This window comes from Pseudophryne corroboree, chromosome 5 (genome assembly GCF_028390025.1).
Source record: "Pseudophryne corroboree isolate aPseCor3 chromosome 5, aPseCor3.hap2, whole genome shotgun sequence".
Classification (NCBI taxonomy): Eukaryota; Metazoa; Chordata; class Amphibia; order Anura; family Myobatrachidae; genus Pseudophryne; species Pseudophryne corroboree.
The window spans coordinates 614,936,573-614,959,349 of NC_086448.1; the positions used below are offsets into that span (position 1 = coordinate 614,936,573).

General features: G+C 46.8%; 1 protein-coding gene across 2 annotated transcripts in view; it reads right to left on the minus strand.

The window, feature by feature from the left end:
- Positions 1–22,777, minus strand: part of ARHGAP28 (Rho GTPase activating protein 28) — a 320,532-nt gene that overhangs the window by 215,550 nt on the left and 82,205 nt on the right. Inside the window, exon 1 of one of the 2 annotated variants that reach the window (XM_063923509.1) lies at positions 19,799–20,140. The exons of the other annotated variant lie outside the window; for it this stretch is intronic. Within the exon in view, the coding sequence (XP_063779579.1) occupies positions 19,799–19,929 (131 nt within the window). The 5' untranslated portion in view covers positions 19,930–20,140. Of the gene's footprint in view, positions 1–19,798; positions 20,141–22,777 lie in introns of those variants that run through there. 2 annotated transcript variants of the gene reach the window in all.

A 22,777-nucleotide genomic window follows, 5' to 3' on the forward strand; every position in this document is an offset into this window, starting at 1 on the left:
AAGTGTGTAGGGTCCATAAATGTTGAAATTTAGCTGTATTCAGTGTTGTCTGTCAGTAAATGATTTAGGTGCAGACAGGTGTTCTGAAATGTGTGCTCATCAAATAGATCTGTCCTGTTGACTAAATGTAATAGGCCCTACACACTTGTCGACCCACCGCCGAGCTGTCCGACGGCCAATACGGCCGGCGGGCGAACCGGTGGCGGGGGAAGAGTGACGGGTGGAACTCCCCCAGTCACCCGGTTCCATAGCAGTGCATGCTAATATGGATGAGATTGTCCATATTGGCCTGAACGCATAAGCAACGGGGCACCAACGATGAACGAGCGCAGGGCCGTGCATCGTTCATCGTTGGTGCCGACACACTGAATGATATGAATGTGTTCTCGTTCATTAATTAACGAGAACGTTCATATCGTTCAGTGTTATCTGCCAGTGTGTAGGGCCCACAACGGTTCAAAAATGCATTGCATTAAGTAAGAAACCTGTACCTGTTGCTAAAAGTATTTGGAAAACAAAATCGCTAACCCAGTGGTTCCCAAACTGTGTGCCTAGGGGTGCTATAGGGCTCTTGCCGGGGTGCCTCAGATTGGTGATCCAGGACCAAATCAAATTATTTATGTTTACAGTGCCAGTGGCTGCTAATCATAAAACATATTAACAATCATAAGCAAAACTGTACACCACCACATAACTGACCCTAAGGATGACAGATAGGCACCATTTACGGAATGTAATATTTTTTTTCAAAATTGATCAATAAAAAACTTTTATCCTAGGGGTACCCTGAAAAAAATGCAAAACTGTACACCACCACATAAACTGACCCTAAGGATGACAGGTAGGCACAATTTGCTTAATTTTATTTTTTCCCAAAAAAATTTATGAATAACATTTTTTTATCCTAGGGTTACCTACAGTACAGTAGGGCGCCATGATTAAAAAAAGTTTGGGAACCACTGCTCTAACCTACTTACTTACAGAACAAAGCATATGAAGTCGATGGGCGATATGTAATAGAGTCCGAGTTCACTGGATGTATCGGATCCCGGAACTCGGCCAATGTAATGGCGTGCCTCTTTTATGCTCCCAATGGAACTCAGATCTGACTTCTCGCGGGATTTTTGTAACAAATGATGTTACAGTGTTTGGCAGGAAAACACTGTAGCATAACATTTTGTATGCAGATACAGGCTAAATTACACACAGACTATAGCCGTGCTGCCTATCATTTTAATCAGCAGGAGCTGCTTATTCATCCTATTGCGTACTATGGTGAAAAAGATGCATTTACTGGGGAATAAAAGTGCAAAATGACATGTACAATACACAGACTATTTTGAGAGATCAAAGTATTTTTGATTTTAAGGTTAGAAATCATTTAAAAAATATTATTTGTTGTAAATGTGCTGTAATTATGGAGTTGTAATTGATTTTTAGCATTGACAAATACTACTCACCCAGAAAACAAAACAAAACAAAAAAACGGCTCTATTAATGTCCGACTTTGTAGAGCTGGTTTGTGTCTTTCAAATTCAGGCTCCATTACATCGGCCGAGCTGTATGTTTAACATGGGGAATACATCTGGATCCGACTGGATCTGGAGCTCTTGTTGCTGAGTAGAAAACAGACTTTTCAGGAACTTGGACACTATTACATTGGGCGACTTTGCAAAATGTCTGACTTTTGTGTCAAAATCTGACTCGGCTCAAATTCTCCTCCCATTACATCCCGGCTAATAAGTAATTTAGAGCGTGATGAAATAAAGGCACACAAACATATGCCCAAATTGCTAAGCCATGTCAGGCGACATACCAGGCTTTGTTTTCTTTGCAACAGGATCAAATGTGATCCATTCATCAGATTCTGAGATATAGGGGGTCATTCCGAGTTGATCGCTCGCTAGCAGTTTTTAGCAGACATGCAAACGCTATGCCGCCGCCCACTGGGAGTGTATTTTAGCTTAGCAGAAGTGCGAATGAATGGATGGCAGAGTGGCTACAAAGTTTTTTGTGCAGTTTTAGAGTAGCTCTAAACCTACTCAGCGCTTGCGATCACTTCAGACTATTCAGTTCCTGTTTTGACGTCACGAACACGCCCTGCGTTCGCCCAGCCACGTCTGCGTTTTTCTTGGCACGTGTGTGTCTTTCCGAACACTCCCTGAAAACACTCAGTTGACACCCAGAAACTCCCACTTCCTGTCATTCACTCTGAGGTCAGCAGTGCGACTGAAAAGCATCGCTAGACCCTGTGTGAAACTACATCGTTCGTTGTAATAGTACATTGCGAGTGCGCATTGCGCCGCATATACATGCGCAGAAGTGCCCTTTTTTTGCCTCATCGCTGCACAGCGAACGAATGCAGCTAGCGAACAACTCGGAATGACCCCCATAGTACAATGGGCAAGTGTGTAAAAAGCTGATATTGAAAGCTACTGTATATACTGTAGGAAACTGAACTAAAAATCGTTCCAAACTATTTTATTACAGCAAATTTACTTTGGAGAAAACAATATATAAGATAAGGTAGGCAAAAAGTATTGTCACCTGTGGTGAATCATATATCTAGTAATTATATCTAAGGTCGGATCTGCCTTATAGGCCCTACACACTGGCCGATTTTCTGAAAGATATGAACGATCTCGTTCATAAATGAACGAGAACTCGTTCATATCTTTCAGTGTGGAGACTCCAGCGATGAACGATGCGCGGCCCCGCGCTCGTTCATCGCTGGTCTCCCGTCGGCTGTGCATGCAGGCCAATATGGACGATCTCGTCCATATTTGCCTGCACTTCAATGCAGCCGCGTGACGGGGGGAGTGAAGAAACTTCACTCCCCCCGTCACTGCCCCCCCGCCGCCGGGTCGCTCGTCGGCCGTATCCGCCGTCGGGCAGCTCGGCGGCGGGTCGGCCAGTGTGTAGGGCCCCTTAGGATCATTATTTGGTCAAAATCCCTAAAAAAATTAAATGGTCATTGTAACGGACGCAGCCCAGCTGGCTCATGAGGAGTACTTTTTGCCAGCCTGTTTCTGGATTCAGTGCGTTAGTGTAAAGAGACAGGACAGAACTTGGTTATCACCTATACAGCATGCTGACTGGATTCCCAATAGAACTGGACAACACATATTTTTGTGAAACATTATCCCCCTGTTATATGTGTTTGTGCTTATCAGGGAATAATATGTCTAGCCTGATATTTTGTACAGAATGCATATGAAGATTTATATATATGAATGTATTGGTTATTGTATTATAGTTTGTAAAATAATGTGTGTGTCCCCTCCCCCCCATGTGACTGCTTTGATAACCTGTTTGTTTGCTGTTGGAGATACAGCCAGTCTCAGATGTCAGTCCATACACCCCCCTCATTCTTCCCCAGACAATGGATTCCAGGCCACACAATCAGATTAATTAAGGTTCATTTAATTAACATCTATTGTGTGCTAGAGGACATGCCTGGGCATGTTAAAGTAGGTCTATCTGAAAATGTTCTGTAGTCAGCCCCTTTAATGTAACCCACCCAATACAGAGCCAGAAGGTGTCACCTTATGGTAGGACATAGAAAGGTTTGAGGATAACAGAGGCTATTGAAACAGAGAGTGCATGGAAGTTCCTGGCCTGAGAGGAGTGATGTGTTTGGCTTCTGAAAGCTACTGGTAAGATAGTGCTGCCAGTGTGCTGAGGCCTAGAAGCATTGTTGGGATCTGCTGGTTTCAAGAGGCTGCTGGACGTGCACTGAGGATGAGATCTACACAGAAGGTCAGAGAGTAGAGGTACTTCTGGAGTGCATGCGCGGACTAGGCATTGCGGTGCCGTCAGTGGTGAGAATTTGTTGCGAAGGGTATTGTGTGAGCTGGTAGTCCAGACCAGGAGACACAGAACTACTGCTGGCATGTAACATCAGGAGACTGTAATTCTAAACTACTGTGGGGACTTAGTAAGTAAGATACCATCCTGGCTTGTAATAGTTACTGTTTTAGTGTACTGTGTGTGTATATTTACAATAAAGGGCATTTGCCACTTTACTAAACTGTTTACCTGAGTGATCAGAGAATCCGTATCCTCACAATTGGTGGCAAGCAGTGGGGTCACTCAGTCCTGGTTTACCCTGGGTAAGGCTGCGAGAGGTGTCGGCGGAGTACACCTAAGAGCCTTGTAAACAGTTTGGCACACAGTAGCCAGGTATCTTGCTGAAAAGTTGTTAGTACGTTTGGAAAGTCAGCAGCATGGAGGCAGAAACAGAAATGTACATAAACCTCAACAAGAGATTCCTGCATATGGTCTGTCGAGCACGAGGTATTAAGGTGACCGCAACAGATGGAAAGGAATCCCTAATTGCGAAATTGCTGAAATGGGATCAAGAACACCCTTGTGATGAGGAGGAGGACTCTGAGGAGTCAGATGAGGAGGAACAAGTGACGGAGTGGTTGAGACCTACAGCCGGGACATTCGATGCCAGTAACCGCAGGGAGAGCGGTGGATCGGAGGTGGGATCCCGAGGGTTAGTACAACCCCGTCTGAAAGCCCTTGGAGAGGGGAAGGTTGGAGAATAGTTTGAAAAGACACCAGAGTTATTACAGGCCCGTCTAGAAGCACTGGGAGATGGCGCGACACCCGAGGATCGGATGCGGGTAATAAAGGAGGTGCTGGGATTACCAGAAGACAGTCCTACAGTGCGGACTCTTGCACCAGCAGCCACCATTCTACAGACTGCCCTGTCCCATCAGGATGTGCCCCTGAGAAGTTGTCAGCGACGCAACCTGGCGCCTGAAGTTTCATACAGAGGAGATTTGCCAAACCAGCGACTGGGTCAGAGGATGGAGAGCTCGAGCAGTCGGCTGATGGAATCCACTCTAAGGTGGCATGAACAGACCAGGGAGCAAGGTGTGTTGGATCACTCCAGGAGGCAGTTATCCCCAGAAAGGCGTACATGGAGTCTGGACCATACTGTGCGGGTAAGTGCAGTGAATGCTACCATGTGCTATTCTATGCAAGAAATATCTGAGGAACAGCTGAGTTATAGCATTCCTTTACAAAGTACTAACCAGTCAGCTAAGGTGCCTGTGGTGGGAGGGCTCGATACCCCACACACAGAGGACAAGACACAGAGTGAGGATCTGCTTGATACAGCAATAGACCTGGGAGAAGTGCAGCTTCCAAGCTTTCCATTTTCAGAGATGGAAGATGAACTGGTGAATGAATGCCAGTACCAAGAAGATGTTGGTGTCAAGGGTACCAAGGAGCTGATAAGGGCCGAGGATTCACCGCTGCAGGTGAGGTCTAGTCTGCCAGTGGCACCTAAACCAGCTGTCCAGTTTGCTATGCTAGTGGAGGCCCAGCAATTATCAATTGAGGGTGTAGAAGACATTTCAGACCGAAGACAGGGGGTAGAGGCTTTTGAGGGGGGAGCACGTGGAGAAGAATTACAGATACTTGCTGCTCCCCTGCAGCCAAATTCATCCCAGTGGTTAAGTACAGAAGAAGGGCCCCAGCCACTGACTATCCCTGCCAGGTTTCCTGATGCAAGGCTGGTGATGCAGATTGTGCTACCCTGTGATACCTCAGAAGTAGAGGGAGTAACGTCACTCAAAATGGGGGAGGGGGAGGCAAACCACTGTCCAGATGCACCAGAGGTGATGGAGGTGGAGTTCCCAGGGAATATAGTGTTGGGGAGGGAGAGTGAGGACCCCAGAGACCAGATTTTGTTGAAGCAGCTCACTCTTCTCTCTGATGCACCAAAGATAAAGGGAGTGTTGTCACCCAAAAAGGAGGGTGGCGAGGGAAGCACCTCTGATGATAGGGGTTACCCACCACCAATCAGGCTGTTTAAACACAGTGCCAGGGATACTGGAGGGGGTCTTAAAAACTGTGAACTGCTGAGCCCAGACCCTCTACCGCCAGATGGAAACGTAAGCCCACACTTGTTTGACCCAGGCGGTCCAGATGTGATGTCTGCCCATCCCAAATGGGTTACTCGTCACTGAATCGCAGCGGCTGGAAAAAGTAGGGGAGGTCTGTAACGGACGCAGCCCAGCTGGCTCATGAGGAGTACTTTTTGCCAGCCTGTTTCTGGATTCAGTGCGTTAGTGTAAAGAGACAGGACAGAACTTGGTTATCACCTATACAGCATGCTGCCTGGATTCCCAATAGAACTGGACAACACATATTTTTGTGAAACATTATCCCCCTGTTATATGTGTTTGTGCTTATCAGGGAATAATATGTCTAGCCTGATATTTTGTACAGAATGCATATGAAGATTTATATATATGAATGTATTGGTTATTGTATTATAGTTTGTAAAATAATGTGTGTGTCCCCTCCCCCCCATGTGACTGCTTTGATAACCTGTTTGTTTGCTGTTGGAGATACAGCCAGTCTCAGATGTCAGTCCATACACCCCCCTCATTCTTCCCCAGACAATGGATTCCAGGCCACACAATCAGATTAATTAAGGTTCATTTAATTAACATCTATTGTGTGCTAGAGGACATGCCTGGGCATGTTAAAGTAGGTCTATCTGAAAATGTTCTGTAGTCAGCCCCTTTAATGTAACCCACCCAATACAGAGCCAGAAGGTGTCACCTTATGGTAGGACATAGAAAGGTTTGAGGATAACAGAGGCTATTGAAACAGAGAGTGCATGGAAGTTCCTGGCCTGAGAGGAGTGATGTGTTTGGCTTCTGAAAGCTACTGGTAAGATAGTGCTGCCAGTGTGCTGAGGCCTAGAAGCATTGTTGGGATCTGCTGGTTTCAAGAGGCTGCTGGACGTGCACTGAGGATGAGATCTACACAGAAGGTCAGAGAGTAGAGGTACTTCTGGAGTGCATGCGCGGACTAGGCATTGCGGTGCCGTCAGTGGTGAGAATTTGTTGCGAAGGGTATTGTGTGAGCTGGTAGTCCAGACCAGGAGACACAGAACTACTGCTGGCATGTAACATCAGGAGACTGTAATTCTAAACTACTGTGGGGACTTAGTAAGTAAGATACCATCCTGGCTTGTAATAGTTACTGTTTTAGTGTACTGTGTGTGTATATTTACAATAAAGGGCATTTGCCACTTTACTAAACTGTTTACCTGAGTGATCAGAGAATCCGTATCCTTACAGTCATTTTAGTACAGTGCCCATGTTTGAAGGCTCAAAAAGAAGGGGGTAGTTATTACCTGGGACTAGGACTGTTTGAGGGGCTCATAGAATCCCCTACCAGTTACTGAGATATGCTTAATATTTTTTATTGACTTTTACAGAGAGGACATGACCATGCCTCCCAAATTACCCATGTCCCTTCAGCAGTGGTGCAAGTGGGCGGGTACGGGTGGGTACGGCGTACCCGTAAGAATTTAGCCGTGGGTACGCCGTACCCACACCGACGGGCCGCCGCTCCTCGCACCGCCGCTGATGTGAGGGAAGGAGAGCGCAGCCTGTGCCTCTCCTTCCCCTCAGTCTCCAGCGGGTGTCATAGTTTAATTCAGCGCCGATCCGTGAGCCAATCAGAGCTCGCCGTGCGAGCTCTGATTGGCTCACGGATCGGCGCTGAATTAAACTGTGAGACACCCGCCGGAGACTGAGGGGAAGGAGAGGCACAGGCTGCGCTCTCCTTCCCTCACACAGGACGGCAGCGGCCAGCGGCAGCGGTGAGCAGGGAAGGGGGGGGGAGGGGGGGCATGTTATACCTGGCACTGGGGGATATCTGGCACTGGGGGGGCATTTCTATCTGGCACTGGGGGATATCTGGCACTGGGGGGGCATATATACCTGGCACTGGGGGATATCTGGCACTGGGGGGCATATATACCTGGCACTGGGGGATATCTGGCACAGGGGGGCATGTATACCTGGCACTGGGGGATATCTGGCACAGGGGGGCATGTATACCTGGCACTGGGGGATATCTGGCACTGGGGGGGCATGTATACCTGGTACTGGGGGATATCTGGCACTGGGGGCATATCTGGCACTGTAGGGGCATTTCTGTATCTGGCACGGGGGGCAATGTATATCTGACACAGTGGGAGCATTTGTGTATCTGGCACTGTGGGGCAATGTGTGTCTGGCACTGTGGGGCAATGTATATCTGGCACTGTGGGGCAACGTGTATCTGACACTGCGAGGCAATGTATATCTGGCACTCTGGGGGCATTTCTGTATCTGGCACTGTGGGGCAATGTGTATCTGGCACTGTTAGTCAATGTGTATCTGGCACTGTGGGGCAATGTATATCTGGCACTGTGGGGCAACGTGTATCTGGCACTATTGGGGTCATACGTGTATCTGCCCCTCCCCCATATGTGTATCACGCCCCCATTTTTATTGGCCACGCCCCATGTGGCATTTGGCCACACCCATTTTTTTGCGCGCGCGCGCCTTCGGCGCGCTCACTCAGTACCCGTAAGACATTTTTTCTACTTGCATCACTGCCCTTCAGTATCACCCAGGCCAGCTGTATGTCTCGATGGTCCTAAGCTCATGATATTACTGCTAGATGGTTAAGAGAGGCTTGGAAAGGTCCATGCTAGTATAGATGGGAGGATTGTAGCTTAGACACTACCTGAACACCGTGATAACATAAACAGCTACAGTACCTGTGCACAAAAACACTACCTGTTATTAATGCACTCAGGGAGAGATGCAGGGCCGTCTTTTCGTATGGGCTCAATGGGCTCTTGCCCAAGGGCCCCAGGGGTAAAAGGGACATAGGCTGATAGCTGAGGGTCCCCTCTTTCCAGGGGTACCAGATTTTTGAAAATCGGCCCTGGGGAACCAAAGATATCCGACTTCAAAGTAGTGGTCCCCATCCATGCCTGTTAATTTTTCTTCCCAGCCAGATATCTCGAGTTCTGTCTGACATAGTTTTTCTGAGGATATATTTCAAAAGCTGGGACTCTCCCCTTTTGGTGGACACTAGCAGCTTGTCTCTACTATGCCCAGAAACAGAGATATCAGCCTTCCAGCAGCTGGTCCCTGCTCCAGCTCCACACGCCTAATGTGCAGTTTTATATTTTCGTTGGTGGATTGCCCTGGCTCCTGAACTCTGATCCCCAAGTTCCCAGTACCTCCTGAAAGGTGGGACTGTCTAGTTTTTTTTTATCCCATGAAAACTAAGAAATCTGTTTCCAGGAACTGGAGATATCTGCAGTCAAGCATACTGCCCTCCCACCAGAAGATGATGAATATTAAGCCCACTCCACTATCGACCCCTTCTCTGCGTATTAGACACCCCCTACCACCCTGGAAGTCATGTACCGGGGCCCCTTCATTCAGCACAATGTCCCACATTCTACAGTTTAGTGTTCTCCCTAACGCTCCATCTGTGCAGTAAAGGAATAATTAGCAGAAATCATTGCTCCAGGTCTTACACGTTGAGCAGAAGAAAGAACACCCCTTCCACCCGCGGGACATAAAAGCTGCCACTGATAGCACCCCCCACCCCTGCCGCTGATGGATGGTTAGGGGCCCCAGTGCATTGCTGTGCCCAGGGGCCTACACTGCTGTTAAGACGGCTCTGGAGAGATGTATAAACCTTCCAGAAAGTTAAACAGGAGAAATTGTCCATCAGCTTCTGTCATTTATCTAGCACAGCCTAAAAAATGACAACTAGTAAGCTGACTGGTTGCTATGGGCATCTTCTCCACATTATATCTCTTGAAGGTTTGATAGATCTCCCCTAAGGCCCTTGTACTTTTCTGATTGTGTCCCAATTCTGGCCCTCTGATTATGCATTGTGCTTTATTTTGTCAATATGTGCTCCAAAGTTTCTCCTATTAATATAATAATAATAATAATAATAATAATAATAACTAGCTGATGCGCCCGGTTTAAACTGGGTAAAGGTTTGCTAAGCAGAACATTTTACACCATTTCTGCACCTTAGAAGTCGAATTTTGAAATTATGTAAACTGTATGTTGAGTGGCTGCAAATAACTGTCACAGTTTCCAGACCAACCAGCAAGTCACATGTTCCAGGTCACCCAGCAGGTGCACACGGAGAGTTCACAAACTGACACATTTTCCAGAGCACAATGGTGATGCATTGTAAATAGCAGGCGGACGTTTTGCCACATAACTCCGAAACGAAACAACCAATTACAATGCCAATATTTTTCTGCAAATCTATGGACCAAGGCTTTGCTCAGACACTCATAAAAGTCATCCTTCTGCTATATATATATATATATATATATATATGTATGTATGTATGTATGTATGTATGTATATATATATATATATATACATACTAGATTGTTTTATTGTTTATAAAGTGCTGACTTATTATGGAGTGCTCTACAATGAGAGAATTGTGACATAACACAAATTACACACAATGACATAAAACAGAAGGTGAGGTTGGCCCTGCAATACTCCCAGATAGAGATGCACAGAGATAAGGAGAGTTGTGGCAGAGCAGGAAAGAGAGCTTAACATGTAACATAGAAACATAGAATTTGACGGCAGATAAGAACCACTTGACCCATCTAGTCTGCCCCTTTTTTAATCGTTTAGGTCAGTGGTTCTCAAACTCGGTCCTCAGGACCCCACACAGTGCATGTTTTGCAGGTAACCTAGCAGGTGTACAGGTGTATTAATTACTCACTGACACATTTTAAAAGGTCCACAGGTGGAGCTAATTATGTCACTTGTGATTCTGTGAGGAGACCTGCAAAACATGCACCGTGTGGGGTCCTGAGGACCGAGTTTGAGAACCTGTGCTTTAGGTAATCTCAACCTTTTTTGAACCTTAATTCTTTGTAAGGATATTCATATGCCTATCCCAAGCATGTAGCTGATACTAATTGGAATCCAAGTGGGTGGGTGCACATTAATGTGAAAGCTATGTAAGATGAGTATGAGGAACTCAGTTACTCCAAATATACAGAACCATCTGGTACAGTATAAAAGATATTGCAGCAAGGAGTTCTGCAAGAGCAGTAATGGAGAAAGTGGTCAGTTTCCTGGAGTTATAGAGTAGGAGGAGAGAAGCGGAGCGTGACAGTCTCAACCTTAGTGAGCATTAATTTCTGAATTGCATAAACTTGTGCAATATCATCCAATATATCTAATGACAGGTGGGACGATAGAGGACTGATTTATGCTACCCCATTGTTAGTGGATGTGAAGAAAAAAAGACCGTATGCACAGGCTGTAAATAATAAGAATTTACTCACCGGTAATTCTATTTCTCGTAGTCTGTAGTGGATGCTGGGGACTCCGTAAGGACCATGGGGAATAGCGGGCTCCGCAGGAGACTGGGCACTCTAAAGAAAGATTTAGTACTATCTGGTGTGCACTGGCTCCTCCCTCTATGCCCCTCCTCCAGACCTCAGTTAAGGAAACTGTGCCCGGAAGAGCTGACATTACAAAGAAAGGATTTTGGAATCCAGGGTAAGACTCATACCAGCCACACCAATCACACTGTACAACTTGTGATAAACTTACCTAGTTAACAGTATGAACAACAACTGAGCATCACTCAACCGATGCTACATAACCATAACCCTTTGTTAAGCAATAACTATATACACGTATTGCAGAAAGTCCGCACTTGGGAAGGGCACCCAGCATCCACTACGGACTACGAGAAATAGAATTACCGGTGAGTAAATTCTTATTTTCTCTAACGTCCTAGTGGATGCTGGGGACTCCGTAAGGACCATGGGGATTATACCAAAGCTCCCAAACGGGCGGATGACTCTGCAGCACCGAATGGGCAAACACCAGGTCCTCCTCAGCCAGGGTATCAAACTTGTAGAACTTTGCAAATGTGTTTGAACCCGACCAAGTAGCAGCTCGGCAAAGGTGTAATGCCGAGACCCCTCGGGCAGCCGCCCAAGAAGAGCCCACCTTCCTTGTGGAATGGGCTTTCACTGATTTTGGATGCGGCAATCCAGCCGCAGAATGAGCCTGCTGAATCGTGTTACAGATCCAGCGAGCAATGGTTTGCTTTGAAGCAGGAGCACCCAGCTTGTTGGATGCATACAGGATAAACAGCGAGTCAGTTTTCCTGACTCCAGCCGTCCTGGCAACAGAGATCGTCAAATCCCTGACTACATCAAGCAACTTGGAATCCTCCAAGTCACGAGTAGCCGCAGGCACCACAATGGGTTGGTTCAAATGAAAAGATGACACCACCTTTGGCAGAAACTGCGGACGAGTTCGCAATTCTGCCCTATCCATATGGAAAACCAGATAGGGCTTTTACATGACAAAGCCGCCAATTCTGACACACGTCTAGCTGAGGCTAGGGCCAACAGCATGACCACTTTCCACGTGAGATACTTTAGCTCCACTGTCTTAAGTGGCTCAAACCAGTGAGATTTCAGGAAAGCCAAGACCACGTTAAGATCCCAAGGTGCCACTGGTGGCACAAAAGGAGGCTGAATATGCAGCACTCCCTTAACAAACGTCTGAACCTCAGGCAGTGAAGCCAGTTCTTTTTGAAAGAAAATGGATAGGGCCGAAATCTGGACCTTTATGGACCCTAATTTTAGGCCCATAGTCACACATGACTGTAGGAAGTGCAGGAATCGACCCAGCTGGAATTCCTCTGTAGGGGCCTTCCTGGCCTCACACCAAGCAACATATTTTCGCCATATACGGTGATAATGTTTTGCTGTCACGTCCTTCCTAGCCTTTATCAGCGTAGGAATAACTGCATCCGGAATGCCCTTTTCTGCTAGGATCCGGGGTTCAACCGCCATGCCGTCAAACGCAGCCGTGGTAAGTCTTGGAACAGACAGGGCCTCTGTTGCAACAGGTCCTGTCTGAGAGGCAGAGGCCGTGGGTCCACTGTGAGCATTTCTTGCAGTTCCGGGTACCAAGTCCTTCTTGGCCAATCCGGAACAATGAGTATTGTTCTCACTCCTCTTTTTCTTACGATTCTCAGTACCCTGGGTATGAGAGGAAGAGGAGGAAACACATAGACCGACTGGAAAACCCACTGTGTCACCAGTGCGTCCACAGCCATCGCCTGAGGGTCCCTTGACCTGGCGCAATACCTCTTTAATTTTTTGTTGAGGCGGGACGCCATCATGTCCACCTGTGGCAGTTCCCATCGATTTACAATCTGCGTGAAGACTTCTTGATGAAGTCCCCACTCTCCCGGGTGGAGGTCGTGTCTGCTGAGGAAGTCTGCTTCCCAGTTGTCCACTCCCGGAATGAACACTGCTGACAGTGCTTGCACGTGATTCTCCGCCCAACGAAGAATCCTGGTGGCTTCCGCCATTGCCACCCTGCTTCTTGTGCCGCCCTGGCGGTTTACATGAGCGACTGCCGTGATGTTGTCTGACTGAATCAGCACTGGTTGGTCTCGAAGCAGAGGCTCCGCTTGACTCAGGGCGTTGTATATGGCCCGTAGCTCCAGGATATTTATGTGCAGACAAGTCTCCTGACTTGACCACAGCCCTTGGAAGTTTCTTCCTTGAGTGACTGCCCCCCACCCTCGGAGGCTTGCATCCGTGGTCACCAGGACCGAGTCCTGTATGCCGAATCTGCGGCCCTCGAGGAGGTGAGCACCTTGTAGCCACCACAGAAGAGACACCCTGGCCCTGTGGGACAGGGTGATCATCCGATGCATCTGAAGATGCGATCCAGACCACTTGTCCAGCAGATCCCACTGAAAGATCCTCGCATGGAACCTGCCGAAGGGAATGGCTTCGTATGACGCCACCATCTTTCCCAGGACTCGTGTGCAGTGATGCACCGACACCTGTTTTGGCTTTAGGAGGTCTCTGACCAGAGTCACGAGCTCCTGAGCCTTCTCCTCCGGGAGAAACACCTTCTTCTGGTCTGTGTCCAGAATCATGCCCAGGAAGGGCAGACGCGTCACAGGAATCAGCTGCGACTTTGGAATGTTCAGAATCCAGCCGTGCTGACGCAACACTTCCTGAGAGCGTGCTACGCTGATCAGCAACTGCTCCCTGGACCTCGCCTTTATGAGGAGATCGTCCAAGTATGGGATAATTGTAACCCCTTGCTTCCGAAGGAGCACCATCATTTCCGCCATCACCTTGGTAAAAACTCTCGGTGCCGTGGACAGGCCAAACGGCAACGTCTGGAATTGGTAATGACAGTCCCGTACCACAAACCTGAGGTACTCCTGATGAGGCGGATAAATGGGGACATGCAAGTAAGCATCCTTAATGTCCAGAGACACCATAAAATCCCCCTCTTCCAGGCTTGCAATGACCGCTCTGAGCGATTCCATTTTGAACTTGAATTTCTTCAGATAAATGTTCAGTGATTTTAAATTTAAAATGGGTCTGACCGAACCGTCCGGTTTCGGTACCACAAACATAGTGGAATAGTAGCCCCTTCCCCGTTGAAGGGGGGGAACCTCTACCACCACCTGCTGGAGAAAAAGTTTGTGAATTGCCGCCGACACTATCTCCCTTTCCATGGGGGAAGTTGGTAAGGCCGATTTTAGGTAACGGTGAGGGGGCGTCACCTCGAATTCCAGCTTGTATCCTTGAGACACAACTTGTATAGCCCAAGGATCCACCTGTGAGCGAACCCACTGGTGGCTGAAATGTCGGAGACGCGCCCCCACGGCTCCTGGCTCCGCCTGTGGAGCCCCAGCGTCATGCGGTGGATTTAGTGGAAGCCGGGGAAGACTTTTGTTCCTGGGAACTAGCTGGATGGTGCAGCTTTTTTCCTCTACCCCTGCCTCTGGCAAGAAAGGACGCACCTCTGACCTTCTTGCTCTTCTGAGAACGAAAGGACTGCATTTGGTAATACGGTGCTTTCTTAGGTTGTGGAGGGACATAAGGCAAGAAATTTGACTTCCCAGCCGTAGCTGTGGAAACTAGGTCCGAGAGACCGTCCCCAAACAATTCCTCACCCTTATAAGGTAAAACCTCCATGTGTTTTTTAGAGTCGGTATCCCCTGTCCATTGCCGAGTCCATAAGACCCTTCTGGCAGAAATGGACATTGCGTTAACTCTAGAGCCCAGCAGGCAAATGTCCCTCTGGGCATCCCGCATATATAGGACCGCGTCCTTGATATGTGCCAGGGTCAGTAGGACAGTGTCCCTGTCCAGGGTATCTATCTCCTCAGACAGAGTATCCGTCCATGCAGCTACCGCACTACACATCCAGGCCGAAGCATTTGCAGGCCTCAGCAGTGTGCCAGAATGTGTATAAACAGACTTCAGGATAGCTTCCTGCTTTCTATCCGCAGGATCCTTTAGGGCGGCCGTATCCGGAGACGGCCGGGCCACCTTCTTAGACAAGTGTGTCAACGCCTTGTCTACCCTAGGGGAGGATTCCCAGCGTAACCTGTCCGTTGGCGGGAAAGGATACGCCATAAGTAATCTCTTGGAAACTATCACCTTACTGTCAGGGGAATCCCACGCTTTTTCACATAATTCATCTAATTCATGTGAAGGGGGAAAAGTCACTTCATGCTTTTTCTCCCCATACATATAAATCCTCTTGTCAGGGACAGGATTTTCCTCAGAAATGTGTAATACATCCTTCATTGCTACAATCATGTAGCGGATGGCTTTAGTCATTTTAGGCTGCAACTTTGCCTCATCGTCATCGACACTGGAGTCAGATTCCGTGTCGACATCTGTGTCAACTATCTGGGATAGTGTGCGCTTTTGAGACCCTGACGGCCTCTGCGCTGTAGGATCAGGCATGGGTTGAGACCCTGACTGTCCCACGGTTACAGTTTTATCCAATCTGTTATGCAAGGAGTTTACATTATCATTTAACACCTTCCACATATCCATCCAATCAGGTGTCGGCACCGTCGGCGGCGACACCACACTCAGCTGCACTTGTTCTGCCTCCACGTATCCTTCCTCATCAAACATGTCGACACAGGCGTACCGACACACAGCACACACACAGGGAATGCTCTGACTGAGGAAAGGACCCCACAAAGGCTTTTGGGGAGACAGAGAGAGAGTATGCCAGCACACACCCCAGCGCTATATAACCCAGGGATTACACTGTACCTTAGTGTTTACCCTGTAGCTGCTGTTAATATATCTCTGCGCCTAAATTTATGTGCCCCCCCTCTCTTTTTTACCCTCTAATGCACCTGTATACTGCAGGGGAGAGCCTGGGGAGCGTCCTTCCAGCGGAGCTGTGAAGAGAAAATGGCGCTGGTGTGCTGAGGAAGAAGGCCCCGCCCCCTCAGCGGCAGGCTTCTGTCCCGCTTTAATATGTAAAAAATGGCGGGGGCTCGGGCATATATACAGTCCCAGACTGTATATATGTCTCTTTTTGCCAAAAAGGTACTTAATTGCTGCCCAGGGCGCCCCCCCCCTGCGCCCTACAGTGACCGGAGTGTGCGGTGTGCTGTGGGAGCAATGGCGCACAGATGCAGTGCTGTGCGCTACCTTAAGTGAAGACAGGAGTCTTCAGCCGCCGATTTCGACGTCTTCATGCTTCTGCTGCTTCTGTTCTTCTGGCTCTGCGAGGGGGACGGCGGCGCGGCTCCGGGAACGGACGATCAAGGTTAGGTACCTGTGTTCGATCCCTCTGGAGCTAATGGTGTCCAGTAGCCTAAGAAGCGCTACCTAGCTGCCGTGAGTAGGTTTGCTTCTCTCCCCTCAGTCCCTCGTAGCAGAGAGTCTGTTGCCAGCAGAAGCTCTCTGAAAATAAAAAACCTGACAAAATACTTTCTTTCTAGCAAGCTCAGGAGAGCCCACTAGGAGCACCCAGCTCTGGCCGGGCACAGATTCTAACTGAGGTCTGGAGGAGGGGCATAGAGGGAGGAGCCAGTGCACACCAGATAGTACTAAATCTTTCTTTAGAGTGCCCAGTCTCCTGCGGAGCCCGCTATTCCCCATGGTCCTTACGGAGTCCCCAGCATCCACTAGGACGTTAGAGAAAAGTAGAATAGATATATATATATATATATATATATATACACACACACACTTATTTGCCACATCTCCATCTCTATTAGTCCTTTATTCACACCTACATGTGTGGGTCCACTATGGATCCATACACCCTGATATGATAGAGATTGACTGAGCTACAACTTGAGATTTGACCTACAGTATGGACATACCAGGTAGGTATCACAGAGCCCATGTTGCCTTGCACATCCATGCAAGTGTGGGCTATGCATAACCTAACGTCTCATTATTACAATACATTTTATTTGCCAACTGAGGGACTGACATTTGAATTATGATTTAACATAACAAGAAACTACCATTATGCTAATCAGTTTGAGTTGTGTGCAATATATATATATACAGGTTGAGTCTCCCTTATCCAAAATGCTTGGGACTAGAGGTATTTTGGATATCGGATTTTTCCGTATTTTGGAATAATTGCATACCTTAATGAGATATCATGGTGATGGGACCCAAGTCTTAGCACAGAATGCATTTATGTTACATATACACCTTATACACACAGCCTGAAGTTATTTTAGCCAATTTTTTTTTGTAACTTTGTGCATTGAACAAAGTGTATCTACATTCACACAATTCATTTATGTTTCATATACACCTTATACACACAGCCTGAAGGTCATTTAATACAATATTTTTAATAACTTTGTGTATTAAACAAAGTTTGTGTACACTGAGCCATCAGAAAACAAAGGTTTCACTATCTCACTCTCACTCCAAAAAGTCCGTATTTCGGAATATTCCGTATTTCGGAATATTTGGATATGGGATACTCAACCTGTATATATATTCCCAGGATTCGGGCGGCACTCAGAGACTTTCACAACTCAGATGAAATAGTGAACAAGCCCCGCAGGGCTGCTTTAATGTGACGTTTCGGGGCAAAGATCCCCTTCCTCAGACAATCTGATTGTCTGAGGAAGGGGATCTTTGCCCCGAAACGTCACATTAAAGCAGCCCTGCGGGGCTTGTTCACTATTTCATCTGAGTTGTGAAAGTCTCTGAGTGCCGCCCGAATCCTGGGAATATATGCAGCAGACATTGGTCTGATGGGAAGGCACCTGAGCAGGTGAAACATAAGACCGGAGTGCCAGGGTCTAACTTTGGATGATATATATATATATATATATATATATATATACACAGGGGCGTAGCCAGAACTTTGTGGGCACCATGGCAACATTTTGAAGGGGGCCCCCGTCCCAACGCTTCTAGAGAGACACTTCACTGCAGCAGTTTTTAATTGTATGCCCTATAATAGTGCCCTAGTTAATTTTACTGAACCATAGTAGCCTTATTTAATGTTATGCCCCATTGTAGTGCCCCCAATTCACATTATGATATATAGTGCTCCCCGTTCATATTATGCCTCATTACAGTGTCCTGGTTCATATTATATAACATTAAAATGCCATCCAGTAAATTTTATACCACACTACAATGAGCAGGTCCAGGGACATAGCTAGATATATTGCAGGCCCCCAAAGAAAGAGTTTGAAAGGACCCCTACGTACCACCCAATGGCTAAAAATTTATATAACACATGTAACTTTGACAGGGAAGGTGGGCCCCTCTCAGCTCTGGGCCCCATAGCAGCTTCACTGCCTGCACCTATGGTAGCTACGCCCGTGTGTGTGTGTGTGTGTGTGTGTGTGTGTGTGTATATATATATATATATATATATATAATTATTTATTTTGCGACAATTTATTTATTGATTTAGATACAAACATTTTTAATGAAAGACTTATTTCGTTTCCAGTTTCTTATTCATCATCAGCTTGCCGGCCTTATCACATTACCTCATTCATATTTGGTTTTAGGAGCCCAAAAAATATAAACAAATATTCATCCACCATTAAGCCTGGAGCTAGTGGATCAAAGCTATAGATTTTCTGTGGTGTATTTCTAAGAACATTTGATGAAATATGGTGTAATTCCCTTCATATGTTTTACATTCCAGAAGGCCACATGCTGAGCTAATAAACTCTCTGTGGAGCATGGATGCAGACTCTTAGCACATATGGCAAGTTCCAGCCATTACTACAGGACAGCTGTTATACGTTAAGATTAGAAATTGGAGACAGTATTGCGGTCACTGCTCAAAAGGGATATTTTTACCTAATGTCAATGGCTTCCGAAATATGTTATTCATCCAAGCACCAATATCCTATATTCTGAATCACAAAATTTCAGAGCCAAACACAAGACTTGATATATCAAGCGCAAAAAGCCAAACATGAGCAAGTCACTTTGTCAGACAAAAACATAATGACTCCATCCTTTAATAAGCTGAAACCAGAAGAGGGGGGCTCTTTGTGCCTCAGATCATCACTGTGATAGATTTCCTGCTTTAAGCTGTAGTAATGGCCTGTCTGGAACAAGTTCTGTTTTTTTATAGGTACTTTTATAGTTGGATTACTCACTTTATCTATGTACTGGATGTGAGTTTACCAATTGTTTCAATATACAGTATGTGCATGTTGCCAATTGCACTACATAAGGAATACATTTCATATTATAATACATTTCATAGACTTCAAAGAAATATTAAAAACAAAAAACAGGATTTTTCCTTTTCACTACCCCTCCAGCCTAAATCAGCCAGTGCCCCCGTTTAAAGAGCAATAACACAAACTTAAGGTCAGACAGCAATGTTAGTTTAACTTTTCTATAGTACAGAGTTCAATAAGTCACCAGACTATATGCCTGAATAATAAACCTGCAGAAGAAATCTCATGGTACACAATGTTATCGTGTGTGTGCAGTCTGACAGCATCAGTCACATCCACCTACTCAGGATATGCTCTATGTAGACTCCAGCTCATCTCTCAGCATTCTGGCTCATACAAAGTGCCAGCCATGCACTAATACCAACAGCCATGCACTAATACCACCAGCAGCAATATATATTGAGGTTACCTGATACGTGGTGACTGGCTGCAGGGCATCCCCACTGGCACAGCAGGGCTGTCCTCAGCTATTGGTGACCTTGCTGGGGAGTACGAGTGGTATCCTGTCAGGACCACGCTGCCTGAGTCCTTTATTTCCATTATACCAAATGCAGCATGTCTTCCCCACACCCTGACCACACAGAAACACCAGTCCCGGGTCCCTGTGTCACAGGAGGAGAAGACTCATGGCCTCTGTTCCCTCCAGCCCCGGGTAGCTGCTGCTGATTGCTTGTGTCATGAGGGAGCCGCAGAGCCTGGGGTGAGAGCAGGACAGGACGGTGCCAGCAGACTAGTGTTAGTTACTGCTGCTCTCTATTAAAGCCGCTTCAAAAACACCGCCCCCACAGCGAGGAAACGCTGCTGCTGTGCCTCTCTATAGGAAGCTGCCAGCAGAGACCAGAGCCGACTCTCCTCTCCTATTACTGTATGCATCATTACCACTGTCCTGCCTAGTGTGATTTGTATGTATACAGTATGTGTCATTATATTCTCACGCTTGCTGTGCATCATATATGATATATTCATGTATCAGAATGACAGAGGAAGTTTAGGGATGTTCACCCACAAGATTTACCCTATAGATGCCAACAGCGTGTATAGAACCTGACACAGAAGTGGACACAATGCTGATGTTCATGTAGTTGAGCGATTTTTTAACTACCCATGCACAAAAACATCTAAAAACTCCTACGCCACATTGTTTATGGCTGTATTACTTAATGGCATTAATGGTACTGTACCAGTGGCAAACGCAGGATTTGTAGAGGGGGGTTTCCAAATGGAATCCACAATCTACCACTCTGCGGAACATTGGAGTAACTGTGGGAGTGTGGGGGAGCGGTAGAAGAACCTAGTAACGACCATGGACATTAATGTAAACATTGGTCTTTTTATACACTGGATACTGTATGGAATATAGTATTAATATTAAAAACTATAGATAGTCTATAGTATAGGCTGTATCAAATATACAGTATTTAAATAATATAAAAAAGTTGTCAGGAAAAGGTTAACATACCATTATAAATAAATTAACAAACACCTCATGGTAAGGCTCCTGTATCTTTTTCCTGGTAGCTACTCTCTGGTCCAGAGCACTGATTGGGGACTCAGATCCACACAAAGCAAACTTGGTAGAAGAAGCTGCTACCAAAGGGCATGTGCAGCAGCTTTGCTTAGTCCCTTAAACTGCATAATATGGCAGCAGCTCTAGTAATAATATTATATACCATTGCTGTTGTCATAATTTGAGCCACTTGCCAAGAGGAGGGGGGTTTCCAGGCAACCGGAAAACACGCCCCCTGCGTTTGCCTATGCTTTCGTTCCCCCTTGCCGGCATTGGGGAACCAGTAAGCTCTTTCCAGCTTCAGTGAAGCCTCCCAGGCATTGCTGAGTTCCCACTGGGTGGAAGCACAATGCACATGTACAGATGGCCGTCACACATGGACAACTGTCAGTGACCCGTTGCTGACAGTGTTATACCCCTTTTACACTGCACAAATAACCTGATATTGACCCGGCAATGGTCGCTATGCGGTGTGAAAGGGCCCATGGCGAATTTCCGGGTCGCCTGAGCCAGTAATTCAACCCAGGAATAAGGCAGTGTTATTCCCGGGTTGAATACCAGGTCAGTGGCAGTGTGAACGGGTTGCCGGTTCGATGCAACCCGGGACCCGTTCACTACATAGGGAGAGGCAGCGTGGAGATTAGCTCATCTCCAGCACTGCTTCCGCCCCCGCTGCCTCCACCCCCGCCCCTGATGATGCCACGGTCCCTGCCCCTGGATAGCAACCCAGCCCGGCACGGATGGCAGCGTGAAGGGGCAAATGCCAGTTCCCACCCGGTAAGGACCTGTTTCCAATTACTGGGTGGGACTCGACATTTGCAATGTGAAAGGGATATCAAAGAGTCAGTAATTCAGAGGAGGGCGCTGCGGAGGAAGGGGACACTGCTGGACCTTGACAGTCCTTGGTAAGTTATGGTAAATAACAGTAGCATATTCACTGTGATACTAAAGGAAATATGCTGCCAGCAATTAGTAACATTGATAAATGGAGCCTTTAGTATTTATTAAAGGGGTATTACAATACAATTACAGTATAACACTAGCAGCACCTACCCATTGAGCTATAGAATTTTTACTGATACATTTTTTATTTACTTCTTTTTAGTTCACTTGTCTGTCTAAATATCGGGAGGTATCCCAACAGCCGGAATACCGACAACTATTCTCCCTCTTGAGGTATCCACGACACCCCTGGAGTGAAAATAAATAGCGTAGCGTGCGTAGTGTGCCACCATGCCTTCAGCATGGTGAGTGCAGTGAGCCTGCAAGGGGCTCTTTTATGCTCACCCCGCTGCCTGCATGCTGGCGGTCGGGTTCCCGGTGCCAGAATGCTGGGCACCAGGATCCCAAGCGCCGGCATAACATAGTAAGGGGGACATTTACTAAGCAGTGATAAGAGCAGAGAAGTGAGCCAGTGGAGAAGTGGCCACATCAACCAATCAGCAGCTCTGTATCATTTTATAGTATTAAAATTATAGATATTACTTCAGTGCTGATTGGTTGCCATGGGCAACTTCTCCACTGGGTCACTTCTCCGCTCTTATCACTGCTTACTAAATGTTCCCCTAAATATCTTCTATAGTAGAAAATGTTAGTCTGTAAATACCTAATTGTAAACCACATTACATTTCTTATTACTATCATCCAGGGGCTGGCTGGCAACTTCCAGTCTGGGGGGGCAAATGCATGCAAGTGAACTGGCCAAAAAAATGGGGCATGGTGTAACAAGAAGGGGGTGTGACCTCTCCATACAAGGTGTATGGACTGTCTCATCCGAAATCACACATTGGCCCCCACAGTAATAAACACATTGACCCACACAGGAAAAAAACTCATACACATTGGCACCAACAGGAAAAACCTGAAACACATTGGCCCCCA